Source organism: Pelodiscus sinensis, chromosome 1 (assembly GCF_049634645.1).
Source record: "Pelodiscus sinensis isolate JC-2024 chromosome 1, ASM4963464v1, whole genome shotgun sequence".
NCBI lineage: Eukaryota > Metazoa > Chordata > Testudines > Trionychidae > Pelodiscus > Pelodiscus sinensis.
The window spans coordinates 2,415,269-2,431,110 of record NC_134711.1 but is presented as its reverse complement, the minus strand read 5'-3'; the positions used below and the strand labels follow the sequence as shown (position 1 = coordinate 2,431,110).

The 15,842-nt window shown below is 55.3% G+C and overlaps 1 protein-coding gene across 1 annotated transcript in view; it reads right to left on the bottom strand.

Moving 5' to 3' along the window:
* TNPO3 (transportin 3) overlaps positions 1-3,744 on the bottom strand; it is a 75,337-nt gene extending 71,593 nt beyond the window's left edge. Inside the window, 1 exon segment of the mRNA XM_075924792.1 lies at positions 3,436-3,744. Within this exon segment, the coding sequence (XP_075780907.1) occupies positions 3,436-3,570 (135 nt within the window). The 5' untranslated portion in view covers positions 3,571-3,744.
* Between the last annotated feature and the right edge of the window lie 12,098 nt (positions 3,745-15,842).

The following is a 15,842-nucleotide window of genomic DNA, read 5'->3' as shown; positions in this document are numbered from 1 at the left end:
ATGCTGGGTGCAGACAAGACAGGTAACATTTTGTCTTGGCTTCAAACTAGTAGACTTAGCCTTCTGACTAATGTCCAACAACACTGGGCAGCCCCCTAGCATCAACAACCCTGAAGAGTCTGAAACCACGAAATATTACTCCAAACTTATCGATTAGATCAGAGTTGCACAACTTATGATTTAAGACTACGGGTCCTTTAAAGATGGCCTGTAATTACCAGTAGATCTACCAAATTAGATGCCCAGATAAACCCCAAGAAGCTGCAGAAAGAAATCATGTGCTAATATTCCTTGGAAGGGGAGAAGGGAGGAAATAAGCATGATCAAAGAATCACGCAACCCAGAAAAAGGGTTGTTCTATAATCCCAGAAAAAATGCAAACTCAAGAATTTGTCACTGACATTTCCTCCTTTCAGCCTTCGCAAAGCCTGTGCCAAATAAGGAGAGTCTGCCTTTCCTGTCCCCAGTTAAGGAAGTATGCTTCACTGTGAATGGTCTGTGAGGAATAACAGACCTTTTGGTTTCCATCAAGCATTTTTAAAAGAAAAAAAGCCTAGAGAAATTCACGCGGTAAGCTGAAGTTTTACAGGGGAAAAGAAAAAAAGTTATTTCAAAATCTGGTTGCATTTTCCAGAGTTACTGGGAGGAACTTGCCACTTGCCACCACCCTTTTTCCAATACCAATCAAGGGAGAAATCCCCTCTAGCGTAGTTAAAATTAAAGAAAGATATTAAACTAAGAAAAATAGATAGGAGGGGAAAATTACATAATAGCACAGAGTTTGAACAAACTAAAAAAAATGTTATGCATCTAAATGTAAGAAAAGCAGGAAGTTTACATTGACACAGGAGATAATAAAAGACTTTAACCAACACTATAAACCAACAGGACTCAAGTGGAAGTCAGAGTAGAAAAGCATCGACCACAATAAAATCCATGTTCAGTATTATAAAGTTGAAGAAAGCATCTGCTAAGAGGTCTCATCAATATATCTTCAGGAACATCCACTGGCCTATTTATAACTGAGATTCTCTATCGAAGGTGCAAAGCAATGGCTGTACAGTATTGTCATAAAAATGGATATAACTGAACTAAAAAGAAAAGCCATTAAAAAACAGGACGGCTCTGTTCTCCAGTAAACCAAACCTGTGGCTCATTGGATTCTATGACATTCTGCATAACATTGTCCCTACTAAGAATTGCCAGATTCTGCTGGTTTCCATTCAGGTTTTTTTTCCTACTAGTATTACTAAAGTGACACACACCCAAGGCAAAGGCATGTGAAGGGAAGTGTGTGTTATGTGCATACCACATTGACTGAGAGCCATGTGCTCCCTCTGTGTCCGGTCAGTACACTGTACAAATATTAGGTACACAAGAGCAGTTCGCAAATGACCCTGTTCCGGGGACCATCTTGGTTAGGACAGTCTCGTGGCCTACTGAGATGAAGGAGGGCCATTCACTAGCCCAGTTTGTCCATCCCTGCAATAATTCATTAAGACAAACCCACCACAGCAATCAATAGAGGAAGTGAAGTCTCCCCCTGCTGTCACAATTCACGGAAGCACCAGGACCAAGCGGCAGTGGAGTTCCAAACTGGAAGAGTACTGGGGTGGAACACTAAAGTACTATGTTGTCACCCATGGCTGGCTATCTTGCTATCAGGGCAAAGAAAATTGTCTATTGTGACAGATGCAAAAATAAAATCTCTCAACTGTAAAATAATATGATTTGTTACAATACATAGTAAAAATGAGTTTGCTTTCCCCTCTATCTTCAGTTCTACACTGTATTTTAAGCACAACTTGCAAATAAGCAAAACTTTTTGTAACCGGCTCCTGAAATTCCAGCTGCTAATGGTATGACATATTGTGGGAATAAAACTTTATCATAATGTTCTTAACTCCTGTTATTAAAGAGTGTACAGCCTGTCACAAAAATGGAGCATTAGCACAGAACACGCTGTCTCAAAGCCAAAATCCCTATCTGGCAACAGTGCGGCAGCAAGTTGAGGCAAAAGGATACTACACAGGCCAAGTCACTTCAGACCACACAGAGAAATGGATAAAATAGGCACAGGCCTTTCCGGAACAAAGAGATTCTTCCTTTCGTGTACTTGGGGCTCCTGAAGGCAACAACGTGAAGCGCCTGCTCTTATCCCAGCCACCGTGGGCTCCGGATCCGAGCGCAGGCTGCTCAGGCCAGAGAAAGCCCCGGCCTCTCGCTAGCAGGAAGGGAGCGAGGCTCGGCCTGGCGACGGCAAACGAGGAGCTGGCGCTGAGGCACAGATCAGGCAGGAGCCGGCTCCGGGGTGTTTGCTGCCGAGCGACACCGCCGCGGGCCGCGGCCACAAGGCCCGTTCGGCGCCCGGGGGCTGGGCGGTCCCGACACACGAGAGCGCTCGGACTCGGCCGGCCGCGGGCGTCGGAAACCGGAGCCGGGGGCAGGAATCTCGCAGGAGAGCAAGTGGCAAGCGCGGAGCGCCCGCCCCCCCCGCGGCTACTGGTGCCCCCCCCCGCTCCCAGCTACTGCCCCCCCGCGGCTACTGGTGCCCCCCCCCAGCTCCTGCCCCCCCCGCGGCTACTGGTGCCCCCCCCGCAGCTCCCAGCTACTGCCCCCCCGCGGCTACTGGTGCCCCCCCCAGCTCCTGCCCCCCCCCGCAGCTCCCAGCTACTGCCCCCCCCCCGAGGCTACTGGTGCCCCCCCGCAGCTCCCAGCTACTGCCCCCCCGCGGCTACTGGTGCCCCCCCGCAGCTCCCAGCTACTGCCCCCCCGAGGCTACTGGTGCCCCCCCCAGCTCCCAGCTACTGCCCCCCCGCGGCTACTGGTGCCCCCCCGCAGCTCCCAGCTACTGCCCCCCCGAGGCTACTGGTGCCCCCCCAGCTCCCAGCTACTGCCCCCCGCGGCTACCGGTGCCCCCCCAAGCTCCCAGCTACTGCCCCCCCCGCGGCTACCGGTGCCCCCCCAGCTCCCAGCTACTGCCCCCCCCCGCGGCTACTGGTGCCCCCCCAGCTCCCAGCTACTGCCCCCCCCGCGGCTACTGGTGCCACCCCAGCTCCCAGCTACTGCCCCCCCCAGCTCCCAGCTACTGCCCCCCCGCGGCTACTGGTGCCCCCCCAGCTCCCAGCTACTGCCCCCCCCAGCTCCCAGCTACTGCCCCCCCCGCGGCTACTGGTGCCCCCCCAAGCTCCCAGCTCCCGCCCCCCCCCGCGCGGCGCGCACCGAGGCCCCCGTCCCCGCAGCCGCCTCCCCCCGGGGAGGGCGGGCGCGTCGCTCGGGCAGCACGAGGCCTCCGGCCGGCTCCAGGCCGCGGCCGGGCCTAGCCCCGCCGCCAGGCCTCCCGCGGCGCCCGGCCCCGCCCCCGCCCGGCCCCGCGCTGGGGCCCGGGGCGCACAAAGCCCCCCCCCGCCCGGCCCGGCGCGGCGCGGCGCTGACCGATCGCTGCAGCTCGCCCAGCCAGCAGCTGGCCCGCTCCTTGCCGCTGGGGTCCGGGTCGTGGTACAGCGCCTGCACCGCCTGGTACACCAGCTGCAGGCTCGGCTTGCCCCCGCCGCCCGCGCCGCCCTCCATGGCTCCGGGTCCCGCTCAGGCCGCTCCGCGCCGGGCTCCGGCCCCTCAGCAGCCGCCGCGCCGGGCCGCCGCCATCTCCTGCCCGCCCGCGTCCGTTACCGGGAGGGGCGGTGTCACCCCGAACGCGGCCCCCCGGAAGCGCGCGGCCCGAGCGCCGCGTTCCGCCCGCGCAGCGCCCCCGCCCGGCCGCCGCCCGCCGCGCAGGCGCAACGCCCCCCTCCCGCGGCAACTTCCGGCCGGTGCCCCCGCCACACCTGCCCCCCACCCGGAAGTGACCCGGCCTGGGAGGCGGGAAGGGGGCGCCTGCTCGGGCCCCTTCCCCCCACGCCGGGACCGACCAGTTCCCGCCGGGCAGCGGCCTAGACCGGCTCCAGGCCCAGCCCCCTTCCCCTGGACACAGCTGGACGGTGCCCCCCCGCCTGGGGGCTGCCCAGACCCCCCCCACGCCTGAGAGATGCCCAGCCCCTCCCCCCACGCCTGGGGGCTGCCCAGCCCCTCCCCCCACGCCTGGGGGCTGCCTAGCCCCTCCCCCATGCCTGAGAGATGCCCAGACCCCCCCCCACGCCTGGGGGCTGCCCAGACCCCCCCCCTATCCTCCTCTGCGCCCCTCCCCCCAGTAGGAGTAAGAAAGAGCCGGAAGCTTGGGCCTGGGGCTGGAACCAAAGTCAGAAGAGTTCTGAGTTCAGAATGGGGGGTTCTCTCTAGGCAGGGGTGGGGGGCAAAGACTTCACATTCACCCCCCACCCGCAGGCCAATCAGGGTCTGTGGGAGGGGGAGCAGGAAGTGTTCTGGCCCCACCTCTTCTGCCAGAGGCCCCGCCCCTTTCGGGGCAGTCTGGGGCCACTTCAAAAATTAGTAAAGTGCCCCCTCCCTCATCTAAAATTATTGCTCACCCCTGTTCTGGCCTCTGTTGTCAGAAGTTGGGAATGGGTGACTAGGAGAGCTTGGACTTCTCTGCCTTGACAATAAATGGTGTCCACAATGCGGCTCTCTAAAAAGCAAAACCCAGGCCTGGTGCACATCAGCACGCAGGCGAGGTCAAGGGAGAAGCTGTGGGAGGCAGGAATGTTTTGAATAACAAAGCAGATTAAGCCTGGTACGTGAGACCACGTCAAGAACACATGACAAGCAACCTTGGACTGGTACTTCTGTTTCTGATAAGCAAAAATTACAAATGCAGTCATACAACTGTCAACTACTCACATAGCAGCAGCATCCTGGATAGGATGTACTCCAAATTGGGGCATTGGGCATTACATATCCTACACAGTGTTTCTCAACCAGTGGTATGAGTATCCTTGGGGGTACATTAACACAACTGAAATTTGGAGAAAACTGAATTTTTGTTTTAAGTTTTACAGAGTTTTATTACTTTTGTACTTTTTACACCCAAAAATTTCATTGCCCGCCTGGCTACGATTAAGTTGTTTAAACAAATGTGTTGCAACGGTAGAAAAAATTTAGTGTGTCTGAAAACTGTATATACTGTGGGTACTTATTTATTTTTTAACAGGTAGAGTAATTCCTCATTTAACACTATAGATATGTTTCAGAAAATGATCAAGTTAAGTGAAAACGTGTTATGCGGGGTCAATTTTCCCATTGAAAATAATGGAAAAGATGGGGGTTGCATGTCAAGCGGCGGTGTCTGTTGGGACCGGGACATAAGGTTGGGGGAGAAAGGGGACTGGGTTACAGCAGGGAGGGGAGGTGTTTGGCTCTGGGGAAGGGAAGGGGAGGAGAAGGGAGGGGGATTGGGTTGGGAGTATGCCCCTGTGATGGGTCTGCTGGGACCCGCACTGTGTCCGGCGAGGGGGGGTCGCCAGGGAACAATGTGGCGAGCGGCGAACCCTTTGCCGCTTTGCAGGGAGGCGGAGGGAAGCCCCGTGCAGCCGCCAGCAACGGGCCAGCTGGGGAAACCCAACCGCCGGCCTGCAAGCGGGGGCAGAGGAGAGGGTGCAAGGTGTCCAGCGAGGGGGAGTCAGCAGGGAACAGCGCGGCGAGTGGCGAACCCTCCGCCGCTTTGCAGGGAGGCGGGGGAAGCCCTGCACAGCTGCCGGCCATGGGCCAGCTGGCGAAATCGAGTTATTCCGGGGACAGTCATGTAATTCAAAAAACTTTCCCTAAAAAAAAAATCGTGCTATCACGAAAACATGTTAAGCAGGCACATGTTAAATGAGGAATTACTGTAGTTTATAAAAAAAGATTGAGAAACACTGTCCAACACACTACGTAATCAATTGGTAAATATTATTAGAATGACCACATCTCGCTTTACTATAAAATGGCAGAACAATCAATGGGAGGGAATGAGTAGGACTGACCCACAGATCCTGCTTGATGTAACTAGAAGGAAATAGGCCCTTCACACCAGTGACCCAGTGCATGGTGTTCCAATGCACAACCTCCTGCCTGGTACTGTAGGTAGCATATGGGTGAAGTACAAGTGAACTAGACTTTATTATATTATAGTAGATCTATTAATTGCTTTTGCATTGCTTTATGCTGTATTAATTGCTTTAGAATGCATAATATTTAAGGTTTCACTTGTATAGTCCTTGTTTTTAAGGCGTGTAAAAGTTAAACAACTGTATTAACTGCTTAAAGCTTGCAATAAATAAAAAAGTGGTTAAGTTTTCCTGGAGTGTCCTGGTTTCCCTTGGATCTAAAATAAGTCAAACCACATGACACTCTCTGTGGGGCACATGGCATGGGTCATGGTCAGCAGACAGGACACTGGGCTATATGGACCTTGGGTCTGACCCAGTTTGGCCGCTCTGATGTTCTTAAGCACAGCTTGCTCCTTAGCTCTGAAAATTTGGCCTGTTTAGTTATATGCTTAAATAAGGATGTTGGGGCCCAACTTGGAAAGTGTTGGCTCTGTTCCTTATAAATTCTAAGGGTTAGATGTCACGTGTAACATTCTATAGTATTTCCTCTGCCACACAACTAGACCCTTGTTCCTCAAGTCCAGTAACTACTCCAGGAGGAAAGATGCCGGAATCTGGCGCCACCTACATAACCTCATAAAATGGGAAGTAGCAGAACACTTAGCTCTAGTTTTGCATTTGTAATTCCTCTTCTCCCCTCCCTCCGTTTATTCATGGCCATCCTTGGCTGTACTCCCTCTCCTGACGGGTCAGATGCTGCTCCGGTATGTTACAGCATGAATCTGGAGGGACAGCACCGGCTCTGGATTTTCAGATGTGAGATCAGAATGCAGCCGTTAGCGTGTGTGTTTCTCAGATGCGAGCTACAGCATGATTTGGCGATGAAGTGCCCATGAGAGCTCATGATCCTATATCTGTTAGTCTCTAAGGTGCCATGGGGTGCCTTGTTGTTTTTACACATTCCTACGGTACTGTGTAAATCATATTATGAGCTGGGTGAAACTTTGCTATAGAGAAGGGAGTTAAAACCTTCAAACGGATGTGTGGACACATCTTGCATTTAAAATAATTGTAAGAGACAGTCATCGGCCACGGGGGATGCTTCCTCTTGGGTAAGACTAGCCCCCTGCCCTGTCTCTTCTAGCTGAGGTGCTCTCAGCCCTCCCAGTCCTTGTACCCCACCCAAGGAGGTAGTTAAGGGCCACACCTAAAACAAGACCTAAATAGAATCTGCCCAGAAATTAGTAGCAGGTGAGTCATAGAATCCTAGTGTAACCCATGTTCACTGTCCCATGGAGCGGCACTTAGACCACTTACAGCAAGAGATAAGAACAAGGGAGCTCTACAGCCCAAGCTGAGAGCCAGCTGGCTTTATAGCTCACGCTGTAAAGGCTCTTACACTAAACTCCAGAGGTGCCTGGTTTGAATCTGCCTGGTGGTGGTTACACTAGGGCTATCAGGGACCTCCGGAGTTATCAAGTCAACCCCCTGCCCAAAGCAAAACCACCCCCAGCTGAAGGGAAGGGGAGGGGAGGAAGAAGCAGAGCCAAAAAGCTAGGCTGTGAGTCTGAGTGGTGTGACGGAGAGACACTGGAGAGAGGCCTCATGTGGGTGTGTTGACAAAGGGAGCTGCAAGATCAGAAATGGCTCCTTTGGTATTTGGTTCCTTGGAAAAGCAGGACTTTGTACCTGCCTGAGAAATAAGGTTGCATCTGTGGAATTCCAGGTTCTAATCTCTCCTCTGCAACTGGATTTGCCTTTCCATTCTAAAAAGGGGGCAATGGTCACGAGTCAGCCTTTGCTAGGTGAACATGGAAGAAGGTGACAATCTAAAGCTGCTTTCCTTTCCTTTCCTTCAGGCCCCAGACAGAGGGGCCGCTGCGTTCCCACCATGGCCATGCCGGCTGTGTCTGTAATCGACGATACTTGAAGGGTTGGCAGGGAGGGTGGTTCTGCTGAGAAGGGCTGGCTTATTACTGAAAGATCAGCGGGGTTGCCCTGTGCCTGATGGCAGTAGGTCTCTGCCAAAGGGAGGGGGCGCACAAATCCACGGTGCATCCCCCCCAATGCTGGGGAAAGTCACCTGGCACCAGGTGTGGCAGCTCTTGCAGACTCATTGTAGTCAATTGCTGACGGGGTTTCTAGGCGCCCGGCCATGGGTTGTCCAGGGCTGGGGCACCCACCGGGGAAAATTAAGGGGTGCTTAGCACCAAGCTCCCCTGCTCCTTCCCTCCCAGCCCCTCCTGAGGACCGGGGACCAGCTGACCCGTGCTGGAGGGTGGGGGTGGAGCTGATTGCTAGGGGCAGGCTCAGAGGAGCAGGGGGGGGGGGGGGAGAGGCAGGGTGGAGCTTCAGAACAAGTGTGGAGACGGGGGGGGGGGGGAGGCCTGGGGCTAAGTGGGGGTTGAGCACCCCGGCCTGGGGAAAAGTAGAATCTGGTGCCTGTGACTGGGCTGGTGTCAGCCTGTGTTCTCCCCTGCGGGGGAGGGTAACCGCAGCTGCTCCAGGAGCCAGAATGGGGGGGGGGGGGGGGTTGGCTCCCCCAGCCTGCAAAGGATGCCTGAGAAGCTCCAGCCCCAGGGCGGTTCGCAGCCACCCCTTCAAGCTGGGGTTTCTGGGGACGTGGAGACCGAGGAAGGGGGTTGGGATGAAGGTACAAGCTGGGACTGACCCGGGGCCTCAGCTCAGCCCAGCCGAGGACAGGCAGTCCGGGGGGGCCCGACTGGAAGGACTGCTGGTGACGCCGGGTTGGCTTTGTGGGCGCTTAAGTCCGTTACCGGCTCCGTTAGGTTTCTCTGTCACGCTTTCACCTCACGTCGATGAGCAAGAGCGGGGAGCGGGCCCGTAAGTGCCGCCCCTGGCCCTTGGGGAGAGAGCGAAGTCGGGGGCCGGCCGGTCGGCAGGCTGGCTTGCAGGGGTATCACAGCGCAAGGCAGGGCGCTGGGCTCCCCTTACAATCCCTGTGGAGAAGGCAGTGGGACCAGAGTCCCTTCCCAGAGGCTGGGAATGGCTGGAGACCTGAGACCCGCCCGGGTCCTCCTGGCGTGGGCTGCGGAGGGGTGAATACGGGTGTAACGGTGACGCCAGCCTCTCGTTCTCCTTCACATCGGCACCCGCCCCAAAGGAGTTAAGCTGCATCGTGAGCGCCCAAAGAACAACCCGGCTAATCCATTTGGACCTCCCTGGTCCAGGACCCAAACCAGCCAGACCAGGCGAGGGCAAGGCCAGCCCTACTGCAGCCAGCCTCTGGGCCCTCCCAGTGGGCCCCCAACCTCCTGGCCAGCCTCCTCTCCCAGCCACTGACCCGCTTGTTGGCCCCGGCCACCCAGGTCCACTGTCAGCAGCTGGCCTGGCTCCGCCCCCCAGCCCGGCTCCGCCCCCCAGCCCAGCTGCACTCCGGACCACCTGCCAACCTTGCTTCCAGCCCCCGGCCAAGCTCCCACCTGCCTGACTCCCAGCCAGCCCCTGCTCCCGGGCTCTCTGGTGCAGCAACATCAGCCGTCCTGCCGAGCCACGGCTGTTGACGGACCAGAGAGGTTCGATTGTATAAAATCCAGCAGCAGAATGCTCAAGAATCCATCTGAAGCGGGACGGAAGCATGAGCTCAAACTTCAGCAAGGCAGACGGCCATCATAGAATCAGAGCTGGAAGAGACCTCAGGGGGTCATCAAGTCCAGTCCCCTGCCCAAAGCAGGACCAACCCCCAACTCAATCAACCCAGCCAGAGCTTTGTCAAGCCGAGACTTAAAACCTCTAGGGATGGAGATTCCACCCCCTCCCTAGGGAACCCAGCCCAGGGCTTCCCCACCCGCCTAGGGAAATCGTTTTTCCTAATATCCAACCTAGATGGATCCATCCTTCTTGGCCTCTGGGGATAGAACAAGAAGCAAGGGGCTTAAACTGCAGCAAGGGAGGTTTAGGTTGGACGTTAGGAAAAAGTTCTGAACTGTCAGGGTGGTCAAACACTGGAATAAATTGCCCAGGGAGGTTGTGGAATCCCCATCTCTGGAGATATTTAAGAGTAGGTTAGATAAATGTCTGTCAGGGATGGTCTAGACAGTATTTGGTCCTGTACTGAGGGCAGGGGACTGGACTCGATGACCTCTCGAGGTCCCTTCCAGTCCTAGTGTTCTATGATTCTAGACCTCCCCCGCTGTAACTTGAGCCCATTGCTCCTTGTCCGTACTCAAATGTCTTAAGAACACAAGAACGGCCACACTGGGTCAGCCCAAAGGTCCATCCAGCCCCCTGTCCTGTCTGCCCACAGTGGCCAATGCCAGGTGCCCCTAGAGGGAATCAACAGAACAGGGAACTATCGAGTGATCCCTCCCCTGTCACCCAATCCCAGCTTCTGAAAAATAAAGGCTAGGGCCACCATCCCGGCTAATAGCCATTGCTGGGCCTAATCTCCATGAATGTATCTAGCTCTTGAACCCTGTTAAAGTCCTGGCCTTCACAACATCCTCTGGCAAGGAGTTCCACAGGTTGACTGTGTACTGCCTGAAGAAATACTTCCCTTGTTTTAAATCTGCTGCCTATTCATTTCATTTGGTGACCCCCCCGTTCTTGTGTTATGGGAACAAGCAAATAACTTTTCCTTATTCACTTTCTCCGCACCAGCCCTTATTTTATAGACCTCTATCCTGTCTGCTTTCCTAAGGGGAAAACCCCCAGTCTGTTTAATCTCTCTTCGTATGTCTAACCCAAGTGGTAGCAGTTGTCATTGATTTTGCGTGGACAGCAATTACGGAGCACTTTGTGCTCGTAGTCAGCGTTGGCTGTGCTCCTCTGCACCAGGAGAAGGCAGATCTTCCACAAAGACCTCGTCTCTTTCTCCAGGCAAAGAGCCTCCCCTACAGCTCCCGGGCCGGCGAGTATCCAGCAGCTCCCACGCCACCCACCTGTTCCCCCTCTCGCTGCTTCGATTGGGATACGTGAAATTTACCAGCGCATTGCCAAGAGGGCGGGGCCTACGTCGGACTGTTGTGTCTTGCTCTAGGAGCTTGTCTATAAATTCACCCGCTGAGTCCCCAGTGCATTTATAGTTCTTGCATGAGCCGGTCAGGTCCCATGAAAGGACATTACGCTGGGGCTGGAACATTTTCGACAGGCATGTGTCTCCCTCCTTCCCCCTGTGCTTAGCACACATGACAGTGATATAAATAGCCGCTGTTGCAGAAAACACTGGCGGCAAGAGAGGAGGGTTTTATGCTTTGCCCCTGTGTGACCCGTCGTCAAGTTGCAAAGTTCTCTTTAGATTTGACCAGCAAGGATCCCGACGTCTGAATTTGCCCCGTTACGTGTAGCAAGTCCGCTGGAGAAACAAGGACTCAGCCGAACTACTCTCAAGTGGATCGTCGCCGAGGGGAACCTTGATAGTCTGTATCTGCAAAAACAACGAGGAGTCCTCTGGCATCTTAGAGACTGACCGAGGTACTGGGGCATGAGCTCTACGTGCCACGGGATTCTCAGTGTTGGTTTCATTAAGTGGCGGCATCACGGATTAAACAGCCCCACGCAAGGAGGAATCGTTAACGGAACAACGTCGGATCGGAGCGAGGTCTCCAGTGACGTGGCTCCAGGTGCACTGTGGCTGCGTGACCTAGATGTTGGAATCCAGAGCAGACGGACCGGATTGGCAGCTGACAACGGAGGGAGGGCTGCCGGCACGGCGAAGGACAGACTTGAATTCAAAGGGGTCTCGCTACATTGGAGAACCGGGCTCTAGACAACAAAGTGAAACCCACCACAGACAAACACAAGGGAAGAAAACCGTCCTGCGCCGAGGCTGTGGGGGAGGCTGGCGGCAGCACGGCCGAGAAGGGGCCGGGAGGCGAGGTGGATCAGTGGGAACCAGTCATGCGAGGCTGTTTCAAAAAAAGCAAATGCAATTTTAGCTGGGATGAACAGCAGCCGGGCATTCAAGTCACGGGACGTGACCGTACCGGTGAGACCTCAGGAGGAGTACAACCGTGTCCAGTTTGGGTCACCAACCCGGGGTGAAAGTAACCTACATTTCTTACAGGTATGGCCCTATTGCAGTCAGACCATGCAACTCCCTGCTGCAGGAAGGGCAGGACAGAGGGTCGGAGGGGGGTTGCAACAGGACAGTACCTGTAAAACGTTTAAGTGGGGGTGGAGTGTGTGGGGCTCAGGGTGGGGGATGTTGGGGAACACAGGGCAGGGACTGGGGATGTGTGAGGGGGTGCAGGAGTCAGGGCAGGGGGTAGGGTTGTTGGGGGTGCAGGAATCAGGCAGGGGTTTCGGAGGTACGGGTGTCTGTGGGGGAACCTGCACTCCCCTGCCTTGCCAATACCTGGTGATGTCTGCCTTGTCCAAAGTGTGGATTTCGGGCCTGTTTCAAGTCGGGTGCACCAAAGCACGCAGGCAGGGCCCGAGAATCAGGAATTGTTTTGCATAACGATGCAGATTAAGCCTGGTACATGAGACCACGTCAAGAACACAGAACAAGCGGCCTTGTGTTGGTACTTCTGTTTCTGATAAGCAAAAAGTACAGCTGCAGCCATGAAACTGTCAACTACGCACAGAGCAGCAGGAGGTACCCCAAATAGGGGTACCGGGCATGTTACGTGTCCTGCACAATACGTCATCCATCGGTACATAGTAGTAGAACAACGAAGTCTCTCTCTGCTATAAATTGGGTTTAGTAAGAACAATCGATGACAGGGAATGGGCAGGTTGACTCACAGGTCCTGTTTGCTGTAACTAGATGTGATTAGGCCATTCACGCCGGCTACGGCGGTGGTGGCGTTCCATTGCATGGGCAGAGACGGACCCACGACCTCCTGCTGCTGCTGTAGGTAGCACATGGGTGAAGTGTAAGTGAATGAAGGTTTATTATTGTCTATAGCAGATCTTGTAGTAATTGCTTTTGCACTGCTTGGCGCTGTTTGAATTGCTTTAGAATGTCGAGTATTGAAGGTTTAAATTGTCTAGTCGTTGTTGTTAAGGCTTGTGAACTTAAACGACTGTATTAACAGCTTGCAATACATCAGAAAGGGGTTAGGGGTTAAGTAGCTCTGAAGTGTCCTGGTTTCCCTTGGATCTAAAACAAATCAAAACAAAAGGCCAGGGGTCCCAGGACTGGGGAGTGTCAGGGAGCTCAGGACAGGGGGTGGGGATGTAGGGGGGTGGAGGAGTCAGGGCTGAGTTAGGGTTGTTAGATGTGCAGGAATCAGAGCAGGGTACCGGGGGGGGAGGATGGGTGAAGTATCCTGAGCCCCGCCCACAACCCGCCAGCCTCTTCCCAGCATGCCGCATGGAATCGCACTGGTTTACTTCCCCCTTTGCATGCTCCGCTTAGTGTAAAACAACAAGGCTATGTCTACACTCGCGGCTTCTTGCGCAAGTAATATGCAAATGAGGCTAAGCGTGGAATATCGCCGAGACTCATTTGCATACCTAATGAGCCACTATTTTTTTTCAGAATAGGCTCTTGCGCTAGAAGGAGCGTCTACACGGCCCCTTCTTGCGCAAGAAAAACCCTCTTGCGCCACGTCGTTCTTCCTGAAAAGTAATAGATGTAACGGCGTTGCACAAGAGGGTTTTCCTGCGTAAGAAGGGGCCGTGTAGATGCTCTTTCTTGCACAAGAGCCTCTTCTGAAAAAAAATGGTGACTCGTTAGGTATGCAAATGAGGCTCGGCGATATTCCACGCTTAGCCTCATTTGCATATTACTTGCGCAAGAAGCCGTGAGTGTAGACATAACCCAACTGTCCTTCCAGCTACACCCGCCCCTGCCCGAGGGCCCAGCTTGACCTGCTGGGCATCTTCATCGCAAATCCCTTGTCAGAAGCGGACAGTTCCCTTCTGGACCACAAGACTCCCGGCTGAGGACCACGGGCCAGATCCCAGCCAACCCAGCATGCGCAGAACTTCAACTTTCTCTTAACAAGGCCATCGCTCAGGGAAGCGGCCCTCTCCCTGCCCCCGAGGGCGGTCCTAGGCCAACCTCCCCCTGATGGGGATGGAAGGATGCGGTGGTGGACCTTGCTACGCTCTCAGCGAGGCGGTGTTGCTACGGCAACAGAAAAGCCCTCCCGGCAGGTAGGCAAGGCGTACACACTACAGGGTTTTAGTGGCAGAGCTACAGTCCACTGGGCGCAGCGGGTGGGACTGAACCTGCGACCTTAGGGGCGAAAGCCACGTGCCTCTACCACGAGCCAAAAGCCAGCTGGCGCTCAGCTAAGGCTGGAGCGCAGACTCCCCTCTGTCTTACCAGTGGTCTCTGCCTCTGGGCTACAGTCGGAAGGGGCCGTCCCAACCCTAGCTCCTCCCCCAGCTAGGTAGACAGACGCTTTCCATCCTCCGAGGCACATCTACACCAGGGACGCAAGGTCTTGTCCACGCGACGGAGAAGATCGACCCTCCGGCGGTGGATCTCCTAGCGTTTGGTTTAGTGGATCGAGTGTAGGCCCCAAATCGCATGCTGAGAGCAGCCCCCGCCGGCCTCTGGTCCTCCTGCGAGGAGTAAGGGAAGCCGATAGGAGCACAGCCTCCCGTTGCGGCAGCTTGGCTCGAGGTAAGCCGAATCCAGCTGCGTATTTTGCACGGCTGGGTGGCGCACCTCAAGCCGACCTGCCTGGTCCGGTGTAGACCAGGCCTAACTCTGGTGCACAGTTTTTCAGTCACCCTGTGCGACACAGCTAGGGTGAGGTCTGTTTTAGGGGTAGCTCATAGTGGCATGGTTTCCAAGCCCAGAAGGGACCCTTGTGGTCACCTCCAACCTTCTGCCTATCCCAGGCCAGAGCCCTGGCCAGCGGTAATCCTCGGAGCCAAGCCTTTAGAAAAACATCCAGCCTTAGTTTAAAAATGGCCAGCGTTGGAGAATCCCCCGCGGCCCTGGATAAATGGTTCCCACGGCTCATTACTCCCACTGTTAAAAATACCCATCTTCTTTCCATTGGGATGTGCCTTCCTTCCACATCCCGCCAGCGACTGCTTGGCTGGGCTGCAGGTACTTACAGTCTGGGAAACAAAAGGAAGGTTCTCTTCGCACAGCGTACCGTCAACCTGTGGAACTCCTTGCCAGAGGATGCTGTGAAGACCAGGACTTGAACAGGGTTCAAAAGAGAGCTAGATAGATTCACAGAGGTTGGATCCATAGATGGCTATTAGCCAGGATGCGTAGGAACGGTGTCCCTAGCCTGTGTGTGTCTGGAAATTTGAGGACAGGAGAGGGGTCCCGTGACGTGATGATCACATCACCCCCGGGCCTGCCCACTGACTAGACTGCACTCTCTGAGTCCGGCACGACACGGCAGGTTGTCTAACCCTTTCATCAGACTCCTGGCTCGTCTCCGACCCCTCTGCAGCGTAGCGACGGCTTTCCCGAACGGGGCACGGGCTTCCAGCCACTGTCGCACCAAGGCCCCAGACAGGTGCAATCACTCTCTGCTGCTCGAGCGTCCCCCGTTTACCCATCAGGATCCCGTTCGTTCTTTTGGCTGCAGCGCCGCACTGGGAGCTCGCGGGCAGCTGACGGTGCCCCCTGCCCATAACAATGTTGGGGTGATGCTGTCCCCGGAGTCGGCAGACAGCCGGAAACCACGGCTCCATCAGACCCGAACGCCTCCCTCCCACGTCCCCACCCATTAATCACTCAGGGGTGTTGTATGTAGTGCCCAGGCACCCTCCGTATAGGACAGACAGAATCCACTGAGGGATCTGTGCCAGACGGTGCCCAGAGGCCACAGTGATGGGCAGCTAGATAGTTTCTCCCTCCTCCCAGCATCTGCTGCTGCTAGGATGGGCTGCCAGCTCCCAAAAGCTTCTTGACCCAGCCAGGACAGAGAGTGGGGTTTAGGTTTTAGGGCCAGGCTAGGACACGGGGGTGTTTCCTGCTGGGATTGGCAGGGAGGC